This window comes from Rhinolophus ferrumequinum, chromosome 5, assembly GCF_004115265.2.
Source record: "Rhinolophus ferrumequinum isolate MPI-CBG mRhiFer1 chromosome 5, mRhiFer1_v1.p, whole genome shotgun sequence".
Taxonomy (NCBI): domain Eukaryota; kingdom Metazoa; phylum Chordata; class Mammalia; order Chiroptera; family Rhinolophidae; genus Rhinolophus; species Rhinolophus ferrumequinum.
In genome coordinates this window covers 27,966,386-27,993,656 of record NC_046288.1, presented here as the reverse complement: position 1 = coordinate 27,993,656, position 27,271 = coordinate 27,966,386, and the positions used below count along the sequence as shown (strand labels likewise).

Genomic DNA, 27,271 nt, shown 5'->3' with positions numbered 1-27,271 from the left:
TTATTGAGAAGAAAAAATCTCAGTCACTGCACATAATTATTTGAAATGATGGCACTTACAGAAGAAGCAATTTAAAGATATTTTGAACAAAATTTCCTTAATAGAAATTTAGTAAAGACTTTAATACCCTCTGAGTCAGTGGCCTTCATACTGGCATGATACAACTGGAATGCAGACAATGAATTGTTAGGAAAATTTAGCTTAAGGAAAATAATGACATGCTATGTAATGGACAGTGAAGAACTCAAGTAGAAAAATTGCCTTCAATTTAGGAGTGTTCTGTTATTCTAAAATAGCAGTCAGTGCCTTTGGGTAGGAAGGTTTTACATAGTAGACAGGAGAAATTTAGAGAATGAAATTTTCAGTCACATCTGTAAATAGAAAAAGAAATATGTGGTTAATTGTATTACGTGTTTTTGAGGGAATAGACACCATTATGTTATGAAATATTTAATAGTCATTTTCTCTTCTTCTTAAGATGAAGTTCATGTTGTTTGTGCTTTCCTGTTACATATCCAATGCTCCCGATTTTTCAGTTTTAGAGACAATTTATTGCTAGATGCGTATTTTCTGTTCCAGTAAGGCAATTAGAAGAAAGAGCTTCCATATAGTTCAGAGTGTTATCATTTTGATCTTAGTTTGATATGTTCAAAAGGAAGTTTCCACCATTGGCGAGGGAACACACACACACACACACACACAAACACACACACACACTTAGAAGCTCCAATAGTGGATGAAGGTAATTAAAACAAATCTGTAGACATTTCAGTCTGTCGGCCTGTTGACAGACAAATGCTTGGTTTCACTATATGACTAGTTAAGGTGATCATAAAGAACAGGACCCCTCTGTTGTGTTCACCAGAGTCTCAAAGTCACATCTTCATGGAAAATTAGTAACATACACACTCCTGTACTTGTATAGGAGTTTCGATATTATAAATTATGTTAGTTAAAATTAGGTAATTTTAAGTTGTTATTTAAATATAATATGATTATGAAACTAAAATTTTCAAATGTGCAAGCCAATTTAATTATTATCTAAGTGTTAATGTATTCATAAGTAGGTAGACTTCAGGGACCAAGACAAAACAAAACAAAAACTATAGAGTCTACAATCATATCATTGTACTTTCTCATGGAAATAGGATCAATGGTTAGACAGGTAATTTCTAAACTTACCAAGGGCCATAATTGTGAAGTTCCTGAGAATTCACTTAATTTTTCTGAAGGGACAAAAATTGTTAAAATTATGTGATGATGTAATCAGCAAAAAATTTTACTAAATCAAAAAAAAAAAGACTGCTACTTATTTTTTTCTATTTTCCCAGCACTATACTTAATAATTATTATTATGTTTAATCACCTTCAGAGTTATAAAAAATAAGCTTATTGTTTCAAGTAAGCAAAAGGCCAGAATTTGAATTTGAATTTAGGACTACTATATATGAAAATCTATGCCCTATTCCCTATTCTACATTCTTATGTATATCATGGGTATAATCAAAAGGAAGGCATTTAAAGAATAGTAGAAGTGCAAAAACCATAAAATTGAATTAATATTAGAGCTCTTTATATTTTTAATTTGGGGAGAAGTTTTTTCCCTACACTTATAGGAATGAATTTCACTTATAAAATAGATATTACTGCTCCATATGTTCCTGAGTAATGGATTAATATTAGCCATAGATGCCAGAAAGTATTACCAATTTTCATTTCAGAAAATTCTAGTATGAAGCACTAAGCACTGATTTTCTATGTCTATTCTAAATCTGTTTTTATGGTTTGTTCTATAAGTGATTTTCTTTTATTTCCTTTGGTAGAACATCAATATAAAGTAATTTAAATAAATTTACCACCACTCTGGCATAATGTCAGTTTTTTCATCGTTCTCAGAGGCGATGGGTTTATTGATGTCGTAGAATGGTGAGTAAGGAATATACTGCATGATTTGTGAAGGATAATACCAAGCAGCATAAGGATAGGCACCACGCTGTTGGAAAGGCTAGAAGCAAAGACAAATGAAAAGCAACAGTGTATGAGCAATAGCAGCTTTGAATCTCTAAAAATGAATCATTTCATTCATTTCTCACATAGCTGTTAGCATCAGAAAAGATGATTAATCTGTGCGGTAAAAAGAGAATTCAAACTCTTTTCTATGGGTGGATCATAGTGAAAAACCTTTGGGAAAGGGCTCTTTTAGGGTGCCCAACGAGCAATGAATACAGCAATTTTTTAAGATCACTCTTCAAGATTGAACTCTGAGAACCTGCATTATTCAGAACAGGTCCAATTACCAGAGCCTAGAAGAAAGCTGTAGTGTGAATTTTATTAAATTATTACATAATTTATAAATTCGTGGACATTTGGACTGCTGTGAAGAATAATTTTTGCCATTTAGCCTTGGCATTTAATATTCCATAAACATACTTAGTTTAAAGGAAGGACCCCTCACCTAAGGTCAAAACAGGTAGCCTTCAGAAATGCTAGAATTAGAGAAAATAATTTTCTCATTCTAGCACAGTGCTTCTTCCAAACACTAGAGTTTTGGGGCTAAAATATTTGTTTCCTTCTCTGTAATTTTGGAATAGGTGTCTTTGTTGTTGATCTGATGTGACATTTCATTTGTTTCTCTGTATTAACATTATTCTTTATATATTTAGGTGGAAAATATGTGTTCTCTGCTGGAATTAGAAAAAAATAAAATAAAAACATTTAAAATTTTGTTGTAATTCCCTATGTAAAGATTAAAAGAAATATGATATCTGAGATTTTCTCTTTGTTAAATAATTTAGATTAAAGATATAATTATAGTACAATCAACTCACCTCAAGGTAGAAGTAGGCCTGTTCCTTAATAGAGAAGGGGAAAAAATTTAGTTTTGTGACTTAAATCCAACCAAACACTATGATAGACTAAATTATTACTACCAAATACTGTCATTAAGGAAAAAAATAGGTATATAGTTATCACACTCTTTTTTTTTTTTAATAATACATGAAAATTGAGGCCAGTGTATCCTTTGGAACTCAAATTAAGTGAATAATAGCCTTATTTTTCTCTTACTTTGGCCAATGAGTTATTAGAGAAGTTCAGGAGAAATTGAGGGTAAAATCTACTGAACAGTGAGAAGCCATTATCATAAAATCGACTGATAACCTCAATGTTTTGAATCTTAAGGAAAAGGTTTTTCTCTAAGCACATTCAGGTACAGAAAACTTGATAGCTTTCTTTACAAGCTTCTTTCAAAAATCAATGTATCATGTATAAGTTGAACCAGCAATGGACCAATGCCACTGATTTGAATGCACAATTACTACCCTTAAAAGCAAGAGAAGACACAAGAAAGCACTGCAAAAATCAAATATGGGAGTTAGGGGAGGGAGTAAATTGATAGATCCATATTAATTTGTCACAAATGAGAAAGTAAAGTGTAAAGAGAATACACAATTTGTCAAGGTTATATGATTAGATGTCAGACCTTAAATTTATAACTTATTTCCACTACACAGTACTATAGAATAATAAAAGGTAAAATTTTGACAACATGAGTGGCCGATTGGGATTGTTCTGACTTAAAAGCTGACCTGAAACTATCTTCATTCAGGGATAGACATAGAATTATTCTTTCATTTCCTTTTGGCAATTTAGATCTGATCTTCCATAGCAGTGCTATAACTAGCACTGGAGCGTCCCACACTTAGCAACAGCTAAGAAACACTAGCATAGCAGTAGTTCACGATGTAACTAGTACAATTGTTTCTCAACGCCCCCTTCCGACCCCCCCCCCCCCGCAAACAAAACAAAACAAAACAGTGATGGCTAATAGGCAGTATTTTGGGACAGTATTAAAACACACACACACACACACACACACACACACACACACACACACACACACGCTGACTTACCTGACTCACTATAGGCTCTCTCTGGAAAGAGAAGAGAATCAGAGTTACCTTTTAAAAGATGGAAAAAGCAACCTATTTAAAATACTTTTCATATTAGAGATTTGGGAACTGACACCAATTTTGCCAATTGAATTACTTACAGACAATTTCTTCTAAGACGTGGAATAATCTCAACAATCTTTATAAGATTCACTAAATGGCAAGTAGTGATTAGAGGGCTCGGTTTGGAATTTGCCTCGCTATTCACAGGTATCGGATTTGTTTTGGCAGCACACGTTCCATAGTAACTGGTTATTTACTTGTTTAAAAATGAAATCAGAAGCCCCAGAAACACTGTGGAATCAATGGAATGTAGGACAGTATCTCTTATGTATTACTGATAAACTTATTTCACACATGAGAAAATAGAGGATCAGAGAGTGTTTTGACATAGATATTCAGAATCTTTCCAGATGATTTATTTCTTCAAAAGAAAAGTGTGTCCAATATGCTTTGCATAAGGGAGCATAATTGTGACTGAGTTTGAGATTTCTAAATATGAATTGAACTTAAGAATCAAATCTTGGACATAAATATGTAAAACTAAGGAAAATATTAAAAGACAAATTAATGTAACCAGTGAGATTAACACATCATAATCCTTATGAGTATAAGTGTGATGCGCACATCAGCCGAGGCAGACAGAATAGAACAGCTTCTATTCCAAAGAATAGTGACAAGTGGTTCTGACCTCACACTAATTAATAGAAATCATTTCAGAAAGTTGGAAGTGAGAAATAACTTCTTGAGAAGAAAGAAATGTCTTCAAAAGTGTGAGGCTATTTAAAAACATTTAAACTTCACATTATATTATTGTGTAATTTAATTGAGCAAAATATTACCAATTGGATGCGGTTGTATTCATTTGCCCTGGGAACTTGTTCCTGTATAAAAGGAAATACATTCTAAGTTATTTAGACATCTTCTGGTATAACACATTTATTTGATAATGTACCTAAAGTATACCATGAAATTTACAATAAACAATTTTATGCCCAATTTATGAAAAATATCAAAACAATTTTTATTTTCTAACTTTAGAAAAAATATTCAACTAAAAAGCTGGGCTTACTATAGTTTGGAAAGATAAAGAATTTGTAAGCTTCATATTCTGGGGGAAAATAATACCTACCAATCCTATAGGATTACATATTTTCTGTTCATGTCTATTGATTAATCACTTATTTAACATTTTTTTTAACTTTAAAAAAAATTTACTTAAGTGTGTTTTTCCAGGACCCATCAGCTCCAAGTCACATAGTTGTTTCGGTCTAGTTGGGGAGGGCGCAGCTCACAGTGGGTCATGTGGGGATCGAACCTCCAACCTTGTTGTTAAGAGAACTGCGCTCTAACCAACTGAGCTAACCGGCCACCCTTAAATTTTATCTTTGGTAATTTTTAAATGAACTATTACCAGATGTGGGTAGTACCACAGTTTCTCTGTTGGGATATATTTCTGTTAAAAAAAGAGGAGCACACATTACAAAAACATAACAAATGAAAAAAATATAATACTATTTCAGATTTAATAAATAATCTTACCTGGTCATGGACAGCTTCCTAAGGAAGAGAAAACATTTCATTTTAGTATACTGATTTTATTCATTTATGAATAACAAACATTTATTAGTTACATTCATTCATTCAGGGACTATGCTAAATACTGAGACACATCTATGAAATATGATGACTATTATGAGCAATATAATTCTAACATTTGTGGAGGTTACAGCCTATCTATAACTAAGGTAATGAAATATATTATTCAGTTAATTTCTAGATGAGTAATGATAAATTCCAATGGGATACTGATATATTTAAATTTCTTTCAACTTTAAACATGAGCAACTTGGAAACGAAAACAAGAATAACAATTGGGGTCCAAATTAAATTCATTATTGACTTTCCTCTTCTTAGGAAACAGAAGAAAATGTGAAAATGTAATTTTGCTAAATTAGGAGAAGGCTTTTCCCCTAATGTCCTAAGTAAGTCAAGTTTATTTGTTGTAGCTAAAATAAAGGTTTTTGTTTTGTATGGCTTTGTTTTGTTTTTTGCCCTCTGAAGTGAAAGACTATAAGATACTCAAAAGGATCAAAAATAAATAGTGGTAAGAGGGTTGTGCTAATTGGTACATTTTTTATCTATCCATATGTCAGTATATAGAGAATTTAAATAGTTTAGAGGCTCATACTGATGCAAGACCTTCATAATGTTGTCAGAAGTCTCATGAGCACAGCAAATTTTAATGAGACTGGGAAGCAAGGGCCAAAAGAGGAGGAATGAACACTTTTTTGGACTTACAATGCACCAGACTTAGAGCTAGCTGAGAAGGAGATTGCTCATTCAGTATTCAAAATAATTCCAGGAAGTGAGTATAATTATATTTTCATTTCACATTAGTCTAGGCATAAATAGGAATAGTTTTGACAGTAAATATATAGGTAATCATATGAGTAATCTGTCAATTATTATTAATGATAAAGGCTAGAATATATAATTTTTTTCAGAAAAATTAACACATATTTAGAAGTGGACCCAATTTAAAGCTTAATGAATTTTAATTATGCAGAATATGATCTTGTATTATAATAAAAAAATATTACCAGCTGGAGTTGGTTGTATTTGTTCAGCTGTTCCTATTTAAAAGGAAAAATATTCTCAATTGCATGGACACCATTCAGTCCAATCCCATCATTTTCAGGTGTTGAAGCTAGAATCCTACAATGTTCTTTCCCAGGAGTAAAGAATGAGGAACTATTCATCGTACTTTAGTGTTATTTCTACCACAAATAATTTGGAACACTTCAATTATTCCTTTTTAAAAAATTAAAACAACTTTCTTAATGTAAAATACAATACAATGCAGATATAAATGAGTATTAAGGTAATTTTACTTACAGTGTATCTTATGTCAGAACAACTAGGAAAATTGAAAATTTCAATTTTGCTTCTTGACTATGAAGATTTAACTTTGGTCAAATTAAATCAGAATACTAGATGAACTCCACAAACAATGAGGAAGTTCTGCTACTATCCGTGTTTATTGAACCTTTGTGCTATTTATTGTATTAATTGCTTTACAAAATTTAATATTTATTATTATCATTGTCATTTTAAAATTTAGGTTATAGACTTATAGTTTAACATCACATTTTGGTAAAAGATAGAGCTCAGAGTCAAATTCTAATCTGGCCAAATCTGTAGACTGACATTTAAATACTATGGTATTCAGATCTAAAAGCAGACTATAAAATACAAATATTCAACTGAAAGCATGAATTAAATACCTGGGATTTTTAAAAAGTATTTAGTTTTATTTTCAGAGGAGAATCAGTAAACAGCTAGAGTATGTCAGACTGCTTAGTATGGATTACAATTTAGTAGATATTGAAAAAAAAGAAACAATTTTTCAATACAACATTCTTGTTTGTTTCTTGGTACATTTGCCTTTGATAAAGTTTTAATGAAATTTTACCACATAGCGTTGGTTGAGTACATCTTCGCTTGGAATGTGTTTCTGCTAAAAAAAACACATATATATTGTTTAAGTAAATTGAAACATATCATAAATAATATTAATATATTTTAAATTTAGCAAATATATCTCACCTCATTGCTAGCGGGACCAACTTCCTTTAAAAAAATAAAAACATGTATAGTTTTAATTTTATGACTAATGAATTTATATTTAAGGTAAGAATACTACTAACCAGACACTAAATAACTAAACATAATAACATAGTTATTGCTAAATAACTATGGCAAACTAATTTTAGCAACAAACTCCTGGATAACAGAGACAAGGTGAATAATTTGAGGTATATGTTAAATTCAAGATTGACTTTTCTCTTCTTACTACTTTCATTAGGGAAAATATTCATAATACTGAAAGAGGGTCTGAAATATTCATCTTAACTGGATTCGCAGAAACTCTACATAATGAGGTTGGTTTTATTTTGTAACTTAGATGAGGGTCTTTTCTCAAAGGAAGGACCGCATCACCTTCTAAGCCTATCTTTTTGTTTTCTCCTTTACATTAATAAGTATCAGAGGATTCGAACATCTGATTAGCCTAGAATTGGTTGATTTCTATATGGTATATCATATGTTTACATAGCCATTATTATAATTTTTAATGACAAGATCGAGTTTTACTAAAATCTGGGAAGGGCAAAATAACTACGATAAACAAAATGGTTGGGCACCACAGATGGCCAGATACCATGGTTTTCCCAGAAACAGTTCTGTAATTTTGTCTCTGATGAATAATAGTTGCTTTCTTATGTCTGTTGGGTTGATATTCATGTGTGTTAAAATTAGGATAGAGCTGCATGCATAGTTCCTTGTATAATGAGATCTTATAAGATATATGACCTTCATGGTACAACAAGATTTCATAAACATTTTCTAATTAATTGAGACATTGAATTAACATAAAAATCATTTACCTCACTTGAAGAACTGCTGCTAGCTATTTTTTGCTAAGAGAGAAAGAGAAAGGGAGAAAGAAAAAAAAAAAGGAAAGAAAAAAGAAAAGAAGAAAAAAAAACAGTGTTACTGACCCTGGAATTTTTAGTATTGAAAAAAAAAAAACTAGTCCACACTTTCTGATTGGGTTGTTAACTCCTAGTTTCCAAATTGAAACAAGTAGTATGAAAATATTCAGGCCAATATAATGTATTTTCTGGGAGTAGCTATTTTATTTAAAATATGTTAGAACTCATTGACACAGATAATAGTTTAGCAGTTATTAGAGGGTAACAGGGGAGAGGGTGGTAGATGAGGGTAAATGGGGTCAAATATATGGTGATGGAAGGAGAACTGACTCTGGATGGTGAACACACAATGTGATATATACATGATATATTACAGAATTGTACACCTGAAACCTATGTAACTTTACTAACAATTGTCACTGCAATAAACTTTAATTTAAAAAAATAATAATAATGTATGTTAGGGGGGAAGTATACCTGATAGGAAGTATACCTGATAAGTTACCTGATAACTTAATAAATGACATTTTTTATTAAAACAAACACAGATATATGATTGAGTAGAATGCAAAATGTATGTGGATTTTTGTGATCAAAATTAAATCCCATTGAACTGGGCACCCTGAACTCTGGGTAAGTGTTTATTCTAATCTACACTTGAGGTTACTTTGATGTGAATAAACTGGAAATATTAAAATACAACAACCAATTTCAGTATGGAGCTAAAATTATACTAGCTTTGAAACAGCTACCCTTTGAAATATTTAGTTTTTCTTCTAAGTTATGTATGTTTATAGAATTACCCTATTTCCCCAAAAATAAGACCTAGCCAGACAATCAGCTCTAATGCACACAAGACCGGGTATTGTATTAATTTTTGCTCCAAAAGACGCGTTAGAGCTGATTGTCTGGCTAGGTCTTATTTTCGGGGAAACATGGTAGTGGAGTGATCACATTGTAAGTATAAAAATGACAAATCACTGTATTATACATCTGAAACTAATATAACTGATATAAGATTTAAGTATACTGAGTATACTTAAATTAACAAATAATTACATAACAATATAATTTTTGTTCCTAAGCACATATTTTAAAAGATTGATATGACTTCACTGATATGTGCGATATAAAACTGAAAGCAACAAATGAACAAGACAAATAAACAAAAACTCAGACACATACTCATAGACACAGACAACAGTTTAGTGATTACCAGATGGTAAGTGAAGAGCAGGAGAGGTAAAAGAGAGAAAAGGGGGTCAAATATATGGTGATGGAAGAACTGACTCTGGGTGGTGAACACACAAAGCAATATATACATGATGTACTGTAGAAATGCACACTTGAAGCCTATATAATTTTATTAACCAGTGTCATCCCATAAATTTAATAAAAATAAAAAAATATGGGAAAAACATCTGTTAGCCCATATCTAGTTAACTCTCCCAAGAGATGAATACTTTGTTGAATACTACTATTAATCTTTTTAATATTTTTATTAAATTTATTGGGGTGACAATAGTTAGTAAAATTATATAGGTTTCACGTGTACAATTCTATAATACATCATCTGTATACTATATTGTGTGTTCTCCACCCAAAGTCAAGTCTCCTTCTCTCACCATATATTTGACCCCCTTTTTCATATTTTTAAATTAGGTAACACAGCCCATTGATCCTAGGTAATTGCTGCAATAGATTATTTTTTTGCCCAAGAACTATCCCTATCATAGAAGAGAGTGACATCATACCCTGGGATGGCAAAGCCAAGGTTTTGTTGGAATCTCATATTTCATTTTTAAACATTCATACACATTTTGCTTTCTACTCTTTATTTTAATAAATAATCAATGTTTTCACGGATTATTATTTAAATGACAAATTTCTACTTCCAACTTTATCTAGCACAACAGTGTACCTTCCTGGGTATAATAGCCCTGGTTAAAATGCTCAATTTGAGAAGATAGCTTTCTTAAAATAAAGCATACAACATATACTACATATGATATATAAGTGTAGAGTTTATTAAAATAAAGGTGTCTTACTTCAGGGTCATTCATGATGTATTTTTGAGGGAAGGAAAATATAATTAATTTTATTTTTCATGACAAATATTCAAATGTAAAATAATAATTACCAAATGAAATAGATGCCAATGGAAATAGAAAATTGAGGCAATAGCCACGTGATAAGGAAACAAAAAAGCCTAACTACTTTGGCCTGAGCTAACCAAAGGGCTTACCTTCCTAATTTGCATTTCAGAGTTTACTAAAAACTATTTCATTTCTATACGTTGTGGTAAATCAATGTAAATAATCTTACATTTCTCTTTAACTAGCCTAACTTCTTTTTATTGTAAACGGGCCTTTTAGATGTTAAACAGGAAACATTGGATTAAAGATCATGTCGTAAATAAAAGTGAACAAAGCATTGATTCAATGGTGTATAAATACTTAAGCAAGGTGGATTTTCTTCATCTAGTATGCATTGTTCAATTTTTTCATGACCCCAGCAATATAGAGAGTAGTGACATTATCCATAGAGTTTAAGCTCAAAGTATTAGTGTTGGTTTAGTTATCCAGTTAATTCTGGATAACATATGATATGTTTTTTTTCCCTCAGAATTAGAGGAAAAAAGTTTTGACTTAAGAGAATTAGTTTGTCTTAGTTTTGACTTAAGAGAATTATTTGTTCATTTTGGGTAGGGTATTTAAAGAAAATGCTTTTGCTTCTTTCTTTTCCTTATATTGGATTTACTAGTTTTAAAACAAAGGATCTTAGGTTGATCCATTAGTATCCTGTGAAGAAAAGAATCATTCAGGTATGAAGGATAGTTAACGATATATATTTTTTATCCCATAAATTTTAGCACCTGTGTGATTTCCTGGTACCAAATCTATTAAAAATCTAGTAGACATCCCAGATCCAAAAATCATGTTTAAAGGAAGTGAATAACAAACTGTTACTATGTAAAACTTTCTTGGAGTAGATGTACTGCTTTATATAATACCCTTAATAAAGCAGTTCTTCAGCTTTGGTGATAAGTACAAAAAATTGGCCAATCCGTAACTGCATGCATTTATGCCTTGATTCATTTATTGATCTATTTATTCATTCATTCATTTATTCATACTAATGCTTTATTTGCTAATACGTAAGTCAATAAAATCAGTATTCCTTAGAATTCTCATCATAATCCATTAGTCATTTTGAATGTCTGATTTAAAGTTCAAGGAAAGTATAAATGCCAAACAGTATGTATTTTTTCTAAATTAAAACACTTTTCCTTCTGCAAGATTACATTTTTGCCACACTATTTTAAGAAAATTTTTGGTACCTTGAGTTCATCACTTTGGTTTTCTGTCAGCAGCTCTCTCTGTGGAAACCAAGTGTATCTTGTAAAATATGTTTTGGAAAGGGCAAATTTTAAAATTATTTAAGTATCATTGATGCCCTTACCTTGTTCAGTTCATTGATATATTCCTTAGGAATAGAAAAGAGAGAAAAAACATTAGTGGAGAGGGACATACATGAATGAAAATCTGTGAGAAAGCATACCTTACACTGTTCTGCTGCAAATTAAATAAAATAAATATGTTTCTCATGAATGTACTAATATTTCTTGCTATATTATTTCAAATATTAAGTATCTCTTCATTAAGCTTTCTTTGTTTAAGCCATCAGTATATAAATGTGCACTTAAATATTTAAAACTTTTCCACTTAATTTGTTGTTATTATTACCATCTTTCACCTTGTTTTAAGTCATAGTTCTGACTTCTGTTGAACTCATCTATCTGGTTCAATAAATTTAATGTTTACTTCCATAAAAGGGGAATAAAGAATTGGATAGCACAACACTTACTGGTCAGAACAATATTTGCTTCCCTTTGTTAATTCTACAGAATATCTTAGGGAGACTCTTACCTCTCTTATCTTTCTTGTTATAGGCTATAAAAAACAAACAAAAAAATAAAAAACAGATTATGTTAAAAATCATTCAGACAATGTTTGGTTGCCTATCAAATGTTTTAAACAGTAGCCTGGAAGTAAAATTTCTATCTGAATTATGTTTAACAATTAAGTCACAAAATTATAGAAAATACATTACATATAGGGTATTATTTAGAGAAAGAGCATCATAATAAGCATGGAATCATAAAGTTCTGAATAGGTTATGCAAAGGAAAGCATAAGTGTTTTTGCAAAGAGGCAAATGTATAGGTACAAATTAAAATTTAAAGCAGATCTTTCATATTTGCAAACTTGGTTTCTATATTCTTTTTGGTTCTTGGGTGACTGATGATCAAGTCAAGTGTAAAAACATATTTATAAACTAAAATTAAATTAGTTTTCCCAGAAAAATATGTTTGTCTTTTAAGAAAAATAAGTGGATAACACTTACCAGAGCAAACTTGAAAACCTTTCTTTCTTTGAGGACTTCCTGTAAAAATTAAATTATAAATTATAAAAATAAAATAAAAAATAGCCAAAAAATGAGCATGTTTTCTATTTAACACAAGTTCTTCATTTAATTAGGTAAACCACCATATTTCTTATATAGAAGAAAAATAATTAGTTTTAGCTTTAATTTTATTTAGTTTAATTAGTTTTAGTTTTATGATCTAATTTTAAAATCTCAAGGAGACACACAATATGGTTCTTTTCTTACCAGGCCAAGAGATTTAGCAGACCATGTCAAAGGAGGAATTGAATAGGTATTTAATCAAATCGGAGAACTGAGAGAATAATCCAAGTACTTGAGTACTTGGATACATTTAAATGTGAGTAAAAATTGGAATGAAGAAGACATTCAACATGCATCATAGCTAATACAAAGAAAGAATTTGGGTTGTGGGTGGGGAGGTGAGAAAGAACCTTACCTCTACGCTGTCTTGTTCATTCTGCAAAGAACAACAGCAACAACAAAAAAAAAAAACCATAAATACAACAAAAAAATAAACAAACAAACAAAAAGAAGGAGGTATTAGTTCAATTAGTGGACCATATCATACAGAGAGGAAGATCAATGGCTATTGCAGAAAGGTGTGGTAGAGGTATCTAATTCAAGAATCAATGTGTAAAATGAGACCAAATTGTAAATTGTATGTTTGAATGAAAGTAAAAGAGATAGAAAGAAGCAAGAATACATTAGAATAAACTGCATTATATTTTGTTTAATTAACTATATCTCTTGCACAATAAGATTTTTATTAACCATAAACATTTATATAAATCCTTATGCCCTTCTCTCTAAGGGCTGTGAGAATAAATCAATAGTTGTCAGGGTTGCAACTGAAGATATTATACCTCAGTGAATGTGCAACTGGTTGTTTTATAGAGAAGGGCAGAACAGGTCTGGAGTCTATGTGTTATCAATACATCACTTAAGTTCCATAACGAGACCAAATTTTTGGAACCAGAATAGAATACTCACTTGAATGAGTTCTGAGTGTCTTAGAGGAAGATTCTGTGAAAAACAATGCAAGATTTGTAAAACAACAAAACAAAAAAAAAAGCAATCAAAATATAATAACAATAACAACAATATCAAAATATACATATAATCTATGAATTTTAACATTGCTATTTACAAACAGTTTGTATCTTAATAGATAAATTTGTCTGAGGCCAAGTTACTTTGGGAGCAAAAAAAAAGAGAACTATAATTATTTTATTGGCAAATATTGAAGAAAAATAGGTTAATTATTTCCTCTTTTTAGGTATGACAGATAATTGAGAAAACTATATATAAAGACAAAAAAAATCTGAGTTCTCAAAGTGACTTTAAACCAGTACATTTTTGGAGCAAATGTATACTTTCTTTATTAAATGTTGTTGTCTTGATTTTAGTTTTATCATCAATTAAATTACATAAAAATTTATCTCAATTTGAATTTTGACTGTGAAAAGGCTTGGGTTGTTTAAATGATGACTTAGAAACTTATGTTTTCTTTGGAATAGGGGTGTGGAATCTGTTTTCTAGGGAACTTTTATCCATTTCATTTGTAAGGACAAGATAAGAACTACTCCAATGACACATTTCTGAGGAACTTGGATTGTTTTTGGACATCAAGTCAGAGATTTTTTCTACTGGTGCTTAGGATGTAGCGTAAACAAAACGCTATTAGGTAAGAAGTTGAATTATTGGTGATTCTGTATTATGCAAATTAAGATTTAGAGAATAAGAGTCTCATCAATGCAAACAATAGATTATCTCAGCATTTCAATTTTGTTTCTGTATGAGATAGTTTCAATGCCCATATATCCCAGATCATTATTTTGTCTGAATTGTTTTCTACTTAGATCCCTGTTTACATATTATTCTCACCTTCATTAGCTACAGATCACAAGGGAACAGAATAATTTTTTGCTTTACATAACTGTCTAAATAGTTGTATTTTTTAAAAGAAAGATTATTTAATTTGCATTATCTAGTTTCATTGTCTACAGTAACCACAATAACTTGATCTCTGAATCAGCAGAATTAGCCCAGTTTTCTATACCTTGGGGAAAAAAAATTGGTTGACAGAAGCTATATCAAGTGAGATGGGTTTGACTTTCGTTCCAAAGCAGAATACACTGGGCCATGCGGGTTGATGTCATATTTGGTAAAGAAATATGGGATACGTAGTCTATGTCTAAAAGTACACTAATTCTATAATGGAGCCAGGTAAACAGCCTAATCACATTCTTAGATGCTATTTATTATGTTGTACAATATCTTCTCTTTTTTACATTTTATTTTGTTTTTTATTTTGAGATACTTATATTCGTGGTCTGATATTTTACTTGGAGTTAAGGCTTTGAATGGACTACATAATTATGATCAAAATGTGAAACATTACCACAGTTTTAATATCAAGGCTTCAATAGCTAATTAGAGATCATCCAATGTTTTAAGATTATTATAATCAGTATCTTGTATTTGATGAGATATCAGGTCATTTCTATAAAGAATCTAGAACCTTACAAAATTTTACTGTACTCACAGGCTTGGCAAGAGCAACTGCCACGAGGCAGGTAAAGATGAAAAGCTTCATGGTTGTCAAGGCCTATGTAAAAGGACAAAATAAAGAGTTAGGTCTTATAATAAAATGTGTTTAATGAAAGAAAAATCCTTCATTTTCCAACAAAAGAGCATATTATTATTAAAATAGTTCATCTGAGAAATAGTATTTTTATTGTTATCATTTTTTTGCTACTCAACATAAATATTTATCATTCTTAGTTATTTTGCTTAATGTTTATAGTATTTAGAAATACCAATTTCTTACCAATATTTTTATTCACTCATACTCTAAAATAAAACATTTGATCTTTGAAATAGTAATATCGTTTTGTCAGTGGGATAGAGAAGCATCAATATTCAAAAAAAATTTATAAAAAACAAAACTTTTTCTCCTATTCGTAGATCATCAGATTTATAAAGTGGGTATCATAAACTAAAATCCACTGAGTACTGGCATTTAATTTTATCTGAAAATTTTTGAAAATATCTTTGTCCTTTAAATCTATTTGAAAGCATCCTGCTCTTTCAGAGTCTTCAGGAAAAATGCTGTCAGAGCATTGTGTAGAACCTATTAACCCGCCTCAATTACTTTTGAATAAAATCTGCTACTTCATGTTTTGCTACATTGATACATCCATGACATGACTATATGAAAATGGTTGAACTGGACAGAATCATAAGATTCAGATGTCTTATCATGTTTGATTCCTAGAGTTCCACCAAATTGCAAGAACCTAGAAGTACTGACATTTACAGATATGGGAAAATGGTTTCCAGATAAATTAGAAAAACAAATCAGGTTACACGTGCAATTTGATCATACCTTAGTCAATAAACTAATACTGGCATATTTTATATATACTGCTTCAGTTTACAAATTGTAGAATCTAAATGAATTATTAAAAAGGGGTATTTATAAAACCCAAAATGAATTTATCGTTAACTAATTGCATCATTACAGATATCCAAATTTAATCACCTTCACAAAAGTAGTCATTTAATCTAATTATCTATCATTGACTTACCCTTTATAAATTTTATTTTCTTAGCCAAACAACGTGAAATGAAAATGACCTTAAAATATTCTACCAGAAATGGTCTTCACCATGGTGATTACAAAGAATGGAAATTATTTTGCATAACAACTTTCCATAGAATTGGGCAAAAATAATTCAAATTACCTTACCACAAGTTGCTACAGAAATTTTGTATCTACTTTTTCAATGTGATTTGGTCTCTATAAAACTGCTATATTGATTTTCCACTTAACGCTCTGAGGTGGTACCAAAATTTGCCAATACATTTTAAAGCTACCAGTACATTATAAGAAGGTTTCAGTGTTTAAAAACACATAGAAAAGTTACAATACATCTTAATAAAGAGTGAATGAAAGATTAGACAATGTGAAATCAAAGTAATTTTGCCTTTTGTAAACACAGTACCTTGAACTCAAGACTGGGAAGAAGAAGAAAGCTGAGTTGATGATCAAGGTGATGGCAAATGTCTGCTTCACAGCTATTTAAACCTAGTGATTAGCAAAATGCTAATTTTGTGGTTTCAGTGCAACCAATAGGTTCATTTAAATTCCAAGAATTCTCCCAAAAAGGAAATTAATTTTCTGTCCAATTCCTCTCACTGGAATTTCTGAGGAAAGTTTTCAACAAAAGAGTGATTCATACTACAATACATATTAAACAGGAAATAGGATGGCACTATTCAAAATTAAAATACAAAATTTTCTAGATTGATGGTTTTATAGGAGTATGATTTTATGTTAAATGGAAAATTGGAAAGACTAATATATCAATAAAATTATCTTTATATCTTCTGAAAATTTCAAGTCCTGGGAAAAAATGTGATCTTTAAAAATTATCAATTTTTATCAACATACTAGATCAGAAGAATTCATCATTTATTTCACCTTTTAAAACTTAATTTGTCTTTTATTACTTTTTTAATTATTTATTTTATGGGATAACTCACATTGTATGTGCTCTGATCTCCCCCCCCCCCCGCCAAAAAAAAAGTCCTATAAATGTTGGTGGTATTTTAACTACACCAGGTAATAATTTTTGCTTTGTTTTGGGTGCACTAGTTGTAATAGCATTTGTTAATCTAGTTAGTAGATTGTTTACTTAATCATTATCCAACAATAGTAATTTTAAAATGTTGCAAAAAAATCAACCATACCTTTTTCTAATTCCCATCTTTTAAAGTAAATAAAAGGACAACATGAAAATCCCTCTTTTCAATCCCCAATTCTACTCCTAGAATTAGCTATCATTGTATATCATAGAAAACATATGCTGAAGAAAATATCCATACATAGAGTTTTAAAAATTATTGTAGCTCATGTGACTGTTTTCTTACAAGAAAGAACCATACTGTATATTTAAAACACACACACACACACACACACACACACACACACACACGATTTTTACAGCCTATTCAGAATCGTACGACATGAACAATATTCTGGATTAAAAGAAATCCCAGGATAGTTCTAGCTCTCCACATTGGGGATCAGAGGAAATTGTGGTTTTCCATATTGAAATTCTCTTTAGACAGTATCTTCTTTTGCTGACTACACCACATCAATTTTAACAACTTACTAGTGTTTCCTATTTATTCTGATTAATTCAAGGTGCTGAGGACAAGTATCCTCAAACTGCACTAAAATACCTTGATTTTTTTTTTTTTTTGCCAAGAGTGTATCCAGGACAATTGACTTAATTTATTCCTAACTCAGAATCACACTACATATGAAAATTTACTGTAATTTGTGGAAAGCTACTGTATCCTCATTTGTGTATTCATTCTTTTATTCAATTATTTATTCACAAAGGTGAAGAAACTGGACAAAGTATTGGGAATATAAAAGTGGAGCAAGACAAAACCCCTGTCGTAGCCCTATGGTAGGTAATTAATACAGAGAACGCAAATAATTTTCTTCTTCTTTTTTTTATTAGTTTCAGGCATACAAAGAAACATAATAGTTAGACATTTAAACACTTCATAAAATAATAACGTACCCCCCAAGCTACTACTCCTCTGATATCTTACCAATATCTTACCACTATCTTACCACTGATATCTTATCTTATGTAGCTGTTACACTACCATCGACTATCTTCCCTATGTTGTAGTACCCATCCTATGACTATATATACCTATATATTTAGTTATAGTTGACATTCAATATTATTCTACTCAGCTCTTCAGATGTATAGCACATTGGTCAGGCATCTACACAGTCTATGACATGATTCCCCTGATAAGTCCAGGGGCCATCTGGCACCTTACATGATCTTTACAACATCGTTGACTATATTCCCCGTACTATATTAACTATCAATTATAATTCTTAATGCCTTCACCTTTTTCACCCTGCCCCCAACCCCATTCCCATCTATCACCTTGATAGATCTAGTACATATGTGGCATCATACTTTGTTATTACAATATTGTTTACTATATTCCTTATGCTATAACCTATATCCCCATGACTACTGTATAATACCCAATTTATTCTTCTTAATTCCTTCCCCTTTCACCCATCCTTAACGCCCCTCCCGTCCTAAAGAAGTTCCTGTAAGAGTCCTTGTAAACTGGTTTGGTGGTGATGAACTCCTTCAGTTTTTTCTTATCTGGGAAGCTCCTTATCCTTCAATTCCAAATGACAGCCTTGCTGGGTAGAGCAATCTTGGTTGTATGTCATTGCTTTTCATCACTTGGAATATTTCCTGCCACTCCCTTCTTGCCTGCAAAGTTTCTGTTGAGAAATCAGCTGACAGTCTTCTGGGGGTTCCCTTGTAAACAACTAACTGCTTTTCTCTTACTGCTTTTAAGATTTTCTCCTTGTATTTAACCTTTGGCATTTTAATTATGATATGTTTTCGTATTGACCTCTTTGGGTTTATCTTTTTTGGGACTCTCTGTGCTTCCTGGGCTTGTATGTCCATTTTCTTCACCAGGTTAGGAAAGTTTTCTGTCATTATTTCTTCAAACAGGTTTTCAATTCCTTGCTCTCTCTCTCTTCTCCTTCTGGTACCCCTATAATGTAAATGTTGGTACATTTGATATGGTTCTGGAGACCCCTTAAACTCTCCTCAATTTTTTGGATTTTTTTTTCTTTTTGCTGTTCTGGTTGGGTGTTTTCTGCTACCTTATCTTCTACATCACTGGTTGGATCCTCTGCTTCATCTAATCTACTGTTGATTCCCTGTAATATATTCTTCATTTCCATTATTGTGTCCTTTATTTCTGACTGGTTCTTTTCCATGGTTTCCATCTCCATTTTTATGAGCTCATTGAGCATTCTTATAACCAGTGTTTGGAATTCTGCATCTGGTAGATTGCTTTTCTCAATTTTGCTTAGTTCTTTTTCTGGATCTTTGTTCTGTTCTTTCATGTGGGACATATTTCTTTGTCTCCCATTTTGGCAGCCTCCCTGTGTTTGTTTCTATGTGTTAGGTAAGGCTGCTATGTCTTCTGGTCTTAGTACAGTGGCCTTACGTAGGTGTGCTCTGGGGTTCAGTGGTGCAGTCTTTCTGGTCATCTGAGCCACGTTCTCCAGATGTGTGGGTTGTGTATGCCCTCCTCCTGTAGTTAAGCCTTGGTTGATAATTGCACATCCACATCCATGTGAGGGACTGACCCTTGGGCTCACTGGTTGTGAGGACTAGCCTTGACTACAGTGGAAGAGTTGTTGTGCAGGGGCTGATTCTATGGAGCAGGATCTGCCTCCCTCAGCACTACCCTGGTGCCTGCTCAATCTTCCCCATGGGAAGATGGGTAGGTGATGCTCCAGCTCATTTGCAAAGCTGGCCACTGGGGGTAGCCAGCACCAGGACCACCTTGGAAGGGATCTGCTGTAGGTCTATGTCAGCCACAGTGCGAGCCTCACCCAAGGCCACCTAGCAGGAGCCAGAAAGAAATCCACATATGTCTGCCACCTATGCTATGCTTGGAAGTGCTTGAAAGGCCAAGTCACAAACCAATTCTGGCTATTATTAGTGCCAGCTTAGGGTTGCTCAGCTAGAGGTACAGGACATGCTTAAGCCCGATGTTGCTGGTCTGGGTTGTGCAAACTTTTAGAGACCCTAGCAGCTTGAGCCAAGACAAGCAGTCTGCATGAAAAAGCCGCCGGAAGTGGACTGGGTGTGCCTGAAAGTTGGGCAGGGCAAACGAACGGCGGCAGCGGAAACTCAGAAATGTTGGCCACCTGTGTTCATGCACCAGGAAGGGGGAGTGCTCAACAAAGAAACAGTGGCTTCCGCCAGCTCCTCCATTCAAGAGAAAGCTGCCTCTCCAGCCCCTATCCCAAGCCAGACACTCAATTCCCCACCATTTTTCCCTTCCACCTTTCCAGCTGTTGCCCCATCGCTTGAGCTCAGAGCGAGTGATTCCACTGGTGGGTAAGTAAGCGTAGTACCTTTAAGAGAAGCCCCTGTGAATGCAGTCACTCTGTCACAATCTCCGCTGTTTTTCACAACCAAAAATTATGGGGACTTCTCTCCCCAGCGCTGGAATCCTGTGCTGGGGTGGGGCTGGTATCTCTCACTCCTTTAGGGGATAGGAGGGACCCCCACAGCTGAAATAACCCTCTCGATCTTTAATGGTCACACAGAGGTGGGGGATGAGCCCCTTCTACATCTCTGACCTTCCTACCTATGTGGAGGTGGTTTCTTCACGTCCTTAGTTGAAAGGCTTCAGTTCAGCTTGATTTTAGTAGGTGATTCTCAATAATGGTTGTTTTGTGGATTAGTTGTAATTTTTATGTGGTTGTGAGAGAAGGTAAACACAGCGTTTACCTACTGAGCCATCTTGGTTGTCTCCCTGCAAATAATTTTAATATGCTTATTTTTGATATTTTTGATAATCCAAAAATAGAAATTTGAAGAGGGCCTCTGGAGTACCTTTGAACAGCTGCGACTGGGTGCCATACTAGACAAGGCTTGTCTATAATAATACGGCTTGTAATCAAAGAGGAGCAATAAGCCTTTTTAAGGTGTCTAATTTTCATCATAAGACAAGCTACTTCTTAAAGGACTTGTATCTACTGTGGGAATTCTCATGAACTCAAAATCCAAAATTTTCTATCTATAATCCCTTATGGATAAGTATCAATCTCCACTTTGAATTTGGTATTGAAGATAGATAATTAGGTATGCATTTTTTAAATAAATTATTCTTATCATTGTAAAATAGAACTGTTCACTATAATTTGAGAAATCATGGTTTTAAGTGTTCATTGTAGATTTGTACAATGCCATGTCCTGCAAATTTAAGCCTAAGGTTACCTGCTTTATCCTAACATTTTTCATTTGCTTTTATCAGTTAAAGTTGGCCGGTTCCAACCATTAAAACAAAGCTCAGATTTGAAACACATATTTAAACCATTTATAGTCAGATGGGCCTTTGCCTCATGAATAATGGAAAAATAAGATTATTACCTGATACTAATTTTCTGATATAATAGAGTCATATGAAGGCTGAACATATAATTGATCATCCAACAGTGAACATTCATGATAACGAAAGAGTCTGCTCTTAACAATTATAACAGAACAACAAAAATAAAACAGAACTACTTTAGGCACACCAAGGCATGGCCACTCTAGTGATATTACACAACTGGTTTTAAAAAAATTCAACAAAATCCCTAAACAAATGAAAGTAGAAATAGGTTAGATAAGGGACAACAAAATAGAAAGCTTTCTTGTTTTCCAGCTTTTTGATATTGGAAAAATTATTTCTTTCCTGGAGTCATACTTATTAGAAAAGTAATTAGCATGAAAATGAAAGGAAATATCATTAGCAATAGACATAGATTTTGAAAAATTGCTATGAATTAAGAGGTAGATTTTACTATGCAAGGTTCTGTATTGCTTTGTATTCTGGTCCAGACTCAAGCATCCTTTGAAGGATTTATTTTGTATGAGACTATCAGTAATTCAGAACATGAAAATTCAAAGCTAGTCACAGTTCTCCCAGGAACATTTTGGCTTACGGATGGTGAGTCTTCTAGGAAGTGTCCTTTTATTATGTCACAAACAGCTATCCTTCCAGAAGGAAACTTACTGAGAAATGTAAATAATATTTTTCTTTTTCTCTTAAAGCCCACATATCATTTGGAACCTAAGAGAGGGTTCACAATGGATGCATAGTAACTGTTCTTAGGTATTGTACCTTGGCACCCAGATATAAAATCGAGTTATTTTCAGGAAGTTTTTGTTTAGGATGAATATATGATAACACTGGAAATATGGAACCTATGCTTAACTTTGTGTTTGTAATTTTTTAAATGCCCTTTTTAATTTTTGGTGTGATCTATAAGTAGGTCTCTGAAGATAAAATGAAACCCATATTCTGAGTAAAGTGGTACAATGTCGTGGTTTCAAATGAAGGCTTTGGAGTCAAATTGAAATTTTAAATCCTAGCTCTCATTAATGTTATCTTGGGTAAATCACTGTGTCTCAATGTTCCCATCAGATCAGTAATACTTATTTCCTATGTGATTGAGAGGGAAAATGAGAGGAGTACCTGAAACAAAGTAATTGCTCATTTAAGATAATCCATTATTAGAATATAATTTTTAAAAATACCTTAACTAATTACTTTGCATCCCAATTATTTTTCTACTTCATAGGTTTGTAAACTATGAGAATTTATGAATTATACCTTTATATTTGTTTATGCATAGGAAATATGTAGAAAAATAAAGACCTTTCGAATAGTGACCACAATTTAAAAAAGGTATGGACTGGGATATGAGAGGAGAGTAGAAAGGAGAACTTTGAATTTTTGTTAATGAAATCCTGTACTGTTTGCTATTTTTACAGAACAGTGAACTAAGACAGTGCTTCTCAAACTTTAATGTGCTTATGAATCACTAGGGCATCTTGTTAAAATTCACATGTAGATTCAGTAGGTCAGAGGTGTGTCCTGAGATCCTGCATTTTTCGCAAGTTCTCAGGTGATGTCATTGCTGATCTATGGGACACACTTTGAGTATCAAAGAACTGGGAGAATTGAGAATGTAATATATAGCCTTATCCTTTAAATGTATCCAATCATGAAAGTTTATACATAAACATTGAAAAATACTTACAAAGCACAAAATTTGTAAATACATGTAACATATATAGCAAACACAAAGATGTTAAAAATGCTGACTTGTGTTCCATGAAATTGTTTACTTTCTTACCAATGTCTAAAGTAAAGCATTTTCTTACTAACTCTCAAGTCTTCATAGGAAAGCTGCCCCATTAGTAACAGTTTCTCTGTCTATATGATACCAATGCCATTACTCTACTGTTACCTCCAACCAAAAATTAATCATGCCTCTAATGAGGCTTTTGCCTACTCAAGACATCTGGGAAATTTGGGCTAAAATTTAACTCTGTTAACCAAATCCTATATCGTGCATTCTTTCTGAAATATTGTGTAATTTGATGAATAAAGAAAATTTTGCCTACCAAAAGTGTCTCTTCTGACTTGACAAAACATAGTTTTCATAGTTGATATACTTTCTGGGTCTAATCATTGGATGTCCTTGTTTAACAATGTTATTATGAGGATATAATTATTTAGCAGACATTATTAACTATCAGAACCATAGTTCACCAGACAGGTTAATAAGCTATTCACAAGCAGATTGGAATATATTTATTTATTAATTTATTTATATATCTTTATAACATTTAAAGTCATCTTACAATGATTAGTCTACTTACTCCTCATAAGAACCATGAAATGTAGGGAAAGCAGGCATGATTTTCTTTTTTATAGACAAGGAAAAAGAAACCTTCCATAAGTTAAGTGAATTAATTTCCATACAAAGTCATACATCAGCTAACAAGTAAATGGTGACTTGGATCTTCCAATATCAGAAACTGTACTCTTTTTAATATACTATGCTGCTCACTGTTTCACTCAACAAGAGCATTTAATGTATGCAAGCTGTTGTCGCTTTTGATAAATGGTGGAGGAAGTAAAATCCCAGCAAGTGGAGAATTCCTATCATGAAATGAATTAAGCCATCAAGCGATAATGTGAGAGTAAGAGGAACTAGTGAAGTGCAAAATGTCACAGCATTGCTAAGAACAAACTTGACAACACTTCTGCAGAAGTCCGCAGACTTTCAGATATACAATTTTACAAATCCAACATTGTCCAACCATAGTCTTCTGATCCTTTTTCCTTTAAGTAACTACAATATCAATAATATCAATGTTTCTTTATTGATTAGTCTTTAATAGATAGTAAGACTGTTTGGCACTCATGGAAATATGGACATACCTAAAAATAAATATTAGAGCAGAAAGGAAAATTTTAGAATGGAAAAATTTTAAAGGTAAAGAATTTGTTGGCAATAGCAATAAGAGGCTAATTAGTAAATTGAGATGAAAGTCTTTTAAGTAAACGAGGTCAGGAGTTTGATCGAACCATTTGTATGGGCATTGATATAGTCCAGGATCATGACCAGTTTGAGACGGAATGGAGAATAAACATCTGAACCAGGATTGCTTTAGGAATCCTGAGGACAGTAGATAACATCAGTGAGACAAGGAAGAGTGCTACATTCAAGAATAACAGCGACTTCAAGGTAAGGAGACTATTGGAATGGAAGTGGAGATGGATATAGAATGATAATTCCTTCCCCTCTTTCTGACCTCTAGGTGGCAACAGAGAAGTAGCACCTTCCCCCACTCACCAGAGATATATAACAGGGTAGATTTATCTGGGAATATTCAGGTTCAAATTTCTGATTTTCATGGAAGTAAAGGAGATGAAAGGAGTTACTAGTCATATCACTGAAATTCTATAGACCCAGTGAAAGGAGCTATGAGGAGTCCGTGGAGCTGGAGTGTTTCAAAAGAAAGATAGCACTGAGGTAAATAAGGAAGAAGACATAGCAGGCTGGAGTTTTTTTTAACATGGCTGGTTATTGCGAGCTACAACAATGAAGAACCTAATATAGCAGAAAATATTTCACAGAGGCACATGAAAAGTTATATAAAACTTTAACAAGTAGAAGTTATTTCAGGATTTAATTTCTAAGTGACTGATAGAATAACTGAAGGACCAAAGAAGTCCAGAAGACAGCACGTGATGGGATGAGGTGGCCAGGAATTTGAAGTGACTTTTATTATTTGGGTAAGATTTGGAAAGTTGAGAAGTGAGAGCAGAGGTTTACAGATGAGGGAAGTGCTAATGGCAAGTGTGTGGGGGCATGAAATTAAAACTCCAAAATAATTCTGTTGGGAAATCTATAAATTAACAAATTTTATATATTGAAAGGTGCTGTAGTTGTTGAGGAATACAAGAATGTTGAGAGCATAAAAGAGGATGTGTTATTCTTAACATGAAAAGATTAGGAAAGGAGTCTTGAAAGATGAGTAGAAGTGTATGAGCAAAAAATGTGTGGAAAGAGGAGAGGGAAAGTACATGTAGAGGTGGGAGGGTAACTCAATGGCAGCGGTTTGAAGTGACTGCACTATAGTGCTAATAAGGGAAGTGATGAGTGATGTAATTGGAAAAGAAGGCAGCAAGCAAAACACAGAAGATCGTGCAATACAAAGAGGAATTTGGACTTGATCTTCAGAATTGGAAATTCTCCTTCTGTGGAAGGCAGAAAGGCAGGCAAGCTCTTTCTCCTTGGGCCTTGAGGTGAAACTCTGCAGTGCTCTTCACCTCTGCCCCAGCTCTCCCCACCCCAGTTCTTTTTTAACTTCCTTCTTTTGTTTCAAATCGACATGATCATGGATTGTTCCAGCCCAGGTACCTCCAGGATCTTCCTCTTCCTGTGCCTGGAAGCTCTCCAAGAAGGATACAGGAGATCCTGTATCCTCCCTGATCCAACAATTCACTTGCTATGTTTCTGACCTTCAGGTTCCCTTGTTTCTATGCACTCACCTGAGAAGACAGGGAAGGGCGTTCACCACAATGTACTGTCAATTGTAGTGCTGATCTTTTAACGCAACTAGATTCTTCCCACAGTAGTAAGATCTGATATTTGTTGAGCACTTTTAATAAGCCAGGCACTCAGGAACTATATTATTAATAGCACTTTTTAAGGATTTTCTCATTATAAGGATTTTTTTCATGACAACCTAAGAAAGTAAATATTATTGTTAGTTCAATGATAGGGATAAAAATCTAAGCCTTGCAAAGCCTTACAACTTTCTCAGGTTAATACATAAATAAGCTAAGCTGGAATTTGAACCAGGCCATTTTATTCCAAAGCCCCCATTCTTAATAACTATATTTTATTTTTTTTAAAATATACCCCAAAAGACTTTCTGTTCCCTAACAGAACAGCACATGGCTTTATTACCTTTCTGTGATTTATTATTTAAATTTTCATAATCAGGTAGATTAATGAAGATTTGAAGTCATATATATAATATATGTGACGCATATATATAATTTCACTTATTATACCGTGTTTCCCCGAAAATAAGACCTTGCCAGACAATCAGCTCTAATGCGTCTTTTGGAGCAAAAATTAATATGACCCGGTCTTATTTTACTATAATATAAGACCAGGTATTATATAATAATATAATATAATATAGTATAGTATAATATAATATAATGTAATACTGGGTCTTATATTAATTTTTGCTCCAAAAGACACATTAGAGCTGATTGTCCGGCTAGGTCTTATTTTGGGGGAAATAAGGTAGAAGAGTTGTAGATTGAGTTTAGTGATTTGTTAAACTTTTACAAAAATTTTAAAGTCAATGAGAAAAACAATTCATTTACCCACCACTCAAAGATAACCAACCATTAGTAAAAATGG

The 27,271-nt window shown here is 32.7% G+C and overlaps 1 protein-coding gene across 1 annotated transcript; it reads right to left on the bottom strand.

Moving 5' to 3' along the window:
* Positions 1-34: 34 nt before the first annotated feature.
* CSN1S1 (casein alpha s1) lies at positions 35-26,499 on the bottom strand. Its single transcript, XM_033105745.1, has 20 exons — positions 26,383-26,499; positions 15,440-15,502; positions 13,885-13,917; positions 13,331-13,351; positions 12,853-12,891; positions 12,376-12,399; positions 11,909-11,932; positions 11,787-11,825; positions 8,399-8,431; positions 7,560-7,583; positions 7,426-7,470; positions 6,554-6,586; positions 5,493-5,510; positions 5,365-5,406; positions 4,793-4,834; positions 3,912-3,932; positions 2,829-2,852; positions 1,857-2,005; positions 1,183-1,226; positions 35-371 (listed from the first exon to the last, which is right to left on the bottom strand). Coding segments are annotated over exons 2-19 (663 nt in total). The 5' UTR covers positions 15,491-15,502; positions 26,383-26,499; the 3' UTR covers positions 35-371; positions 1,183-1,225.
* Positions 26,500-27,271: the final 772 nt, after the last annotated feature.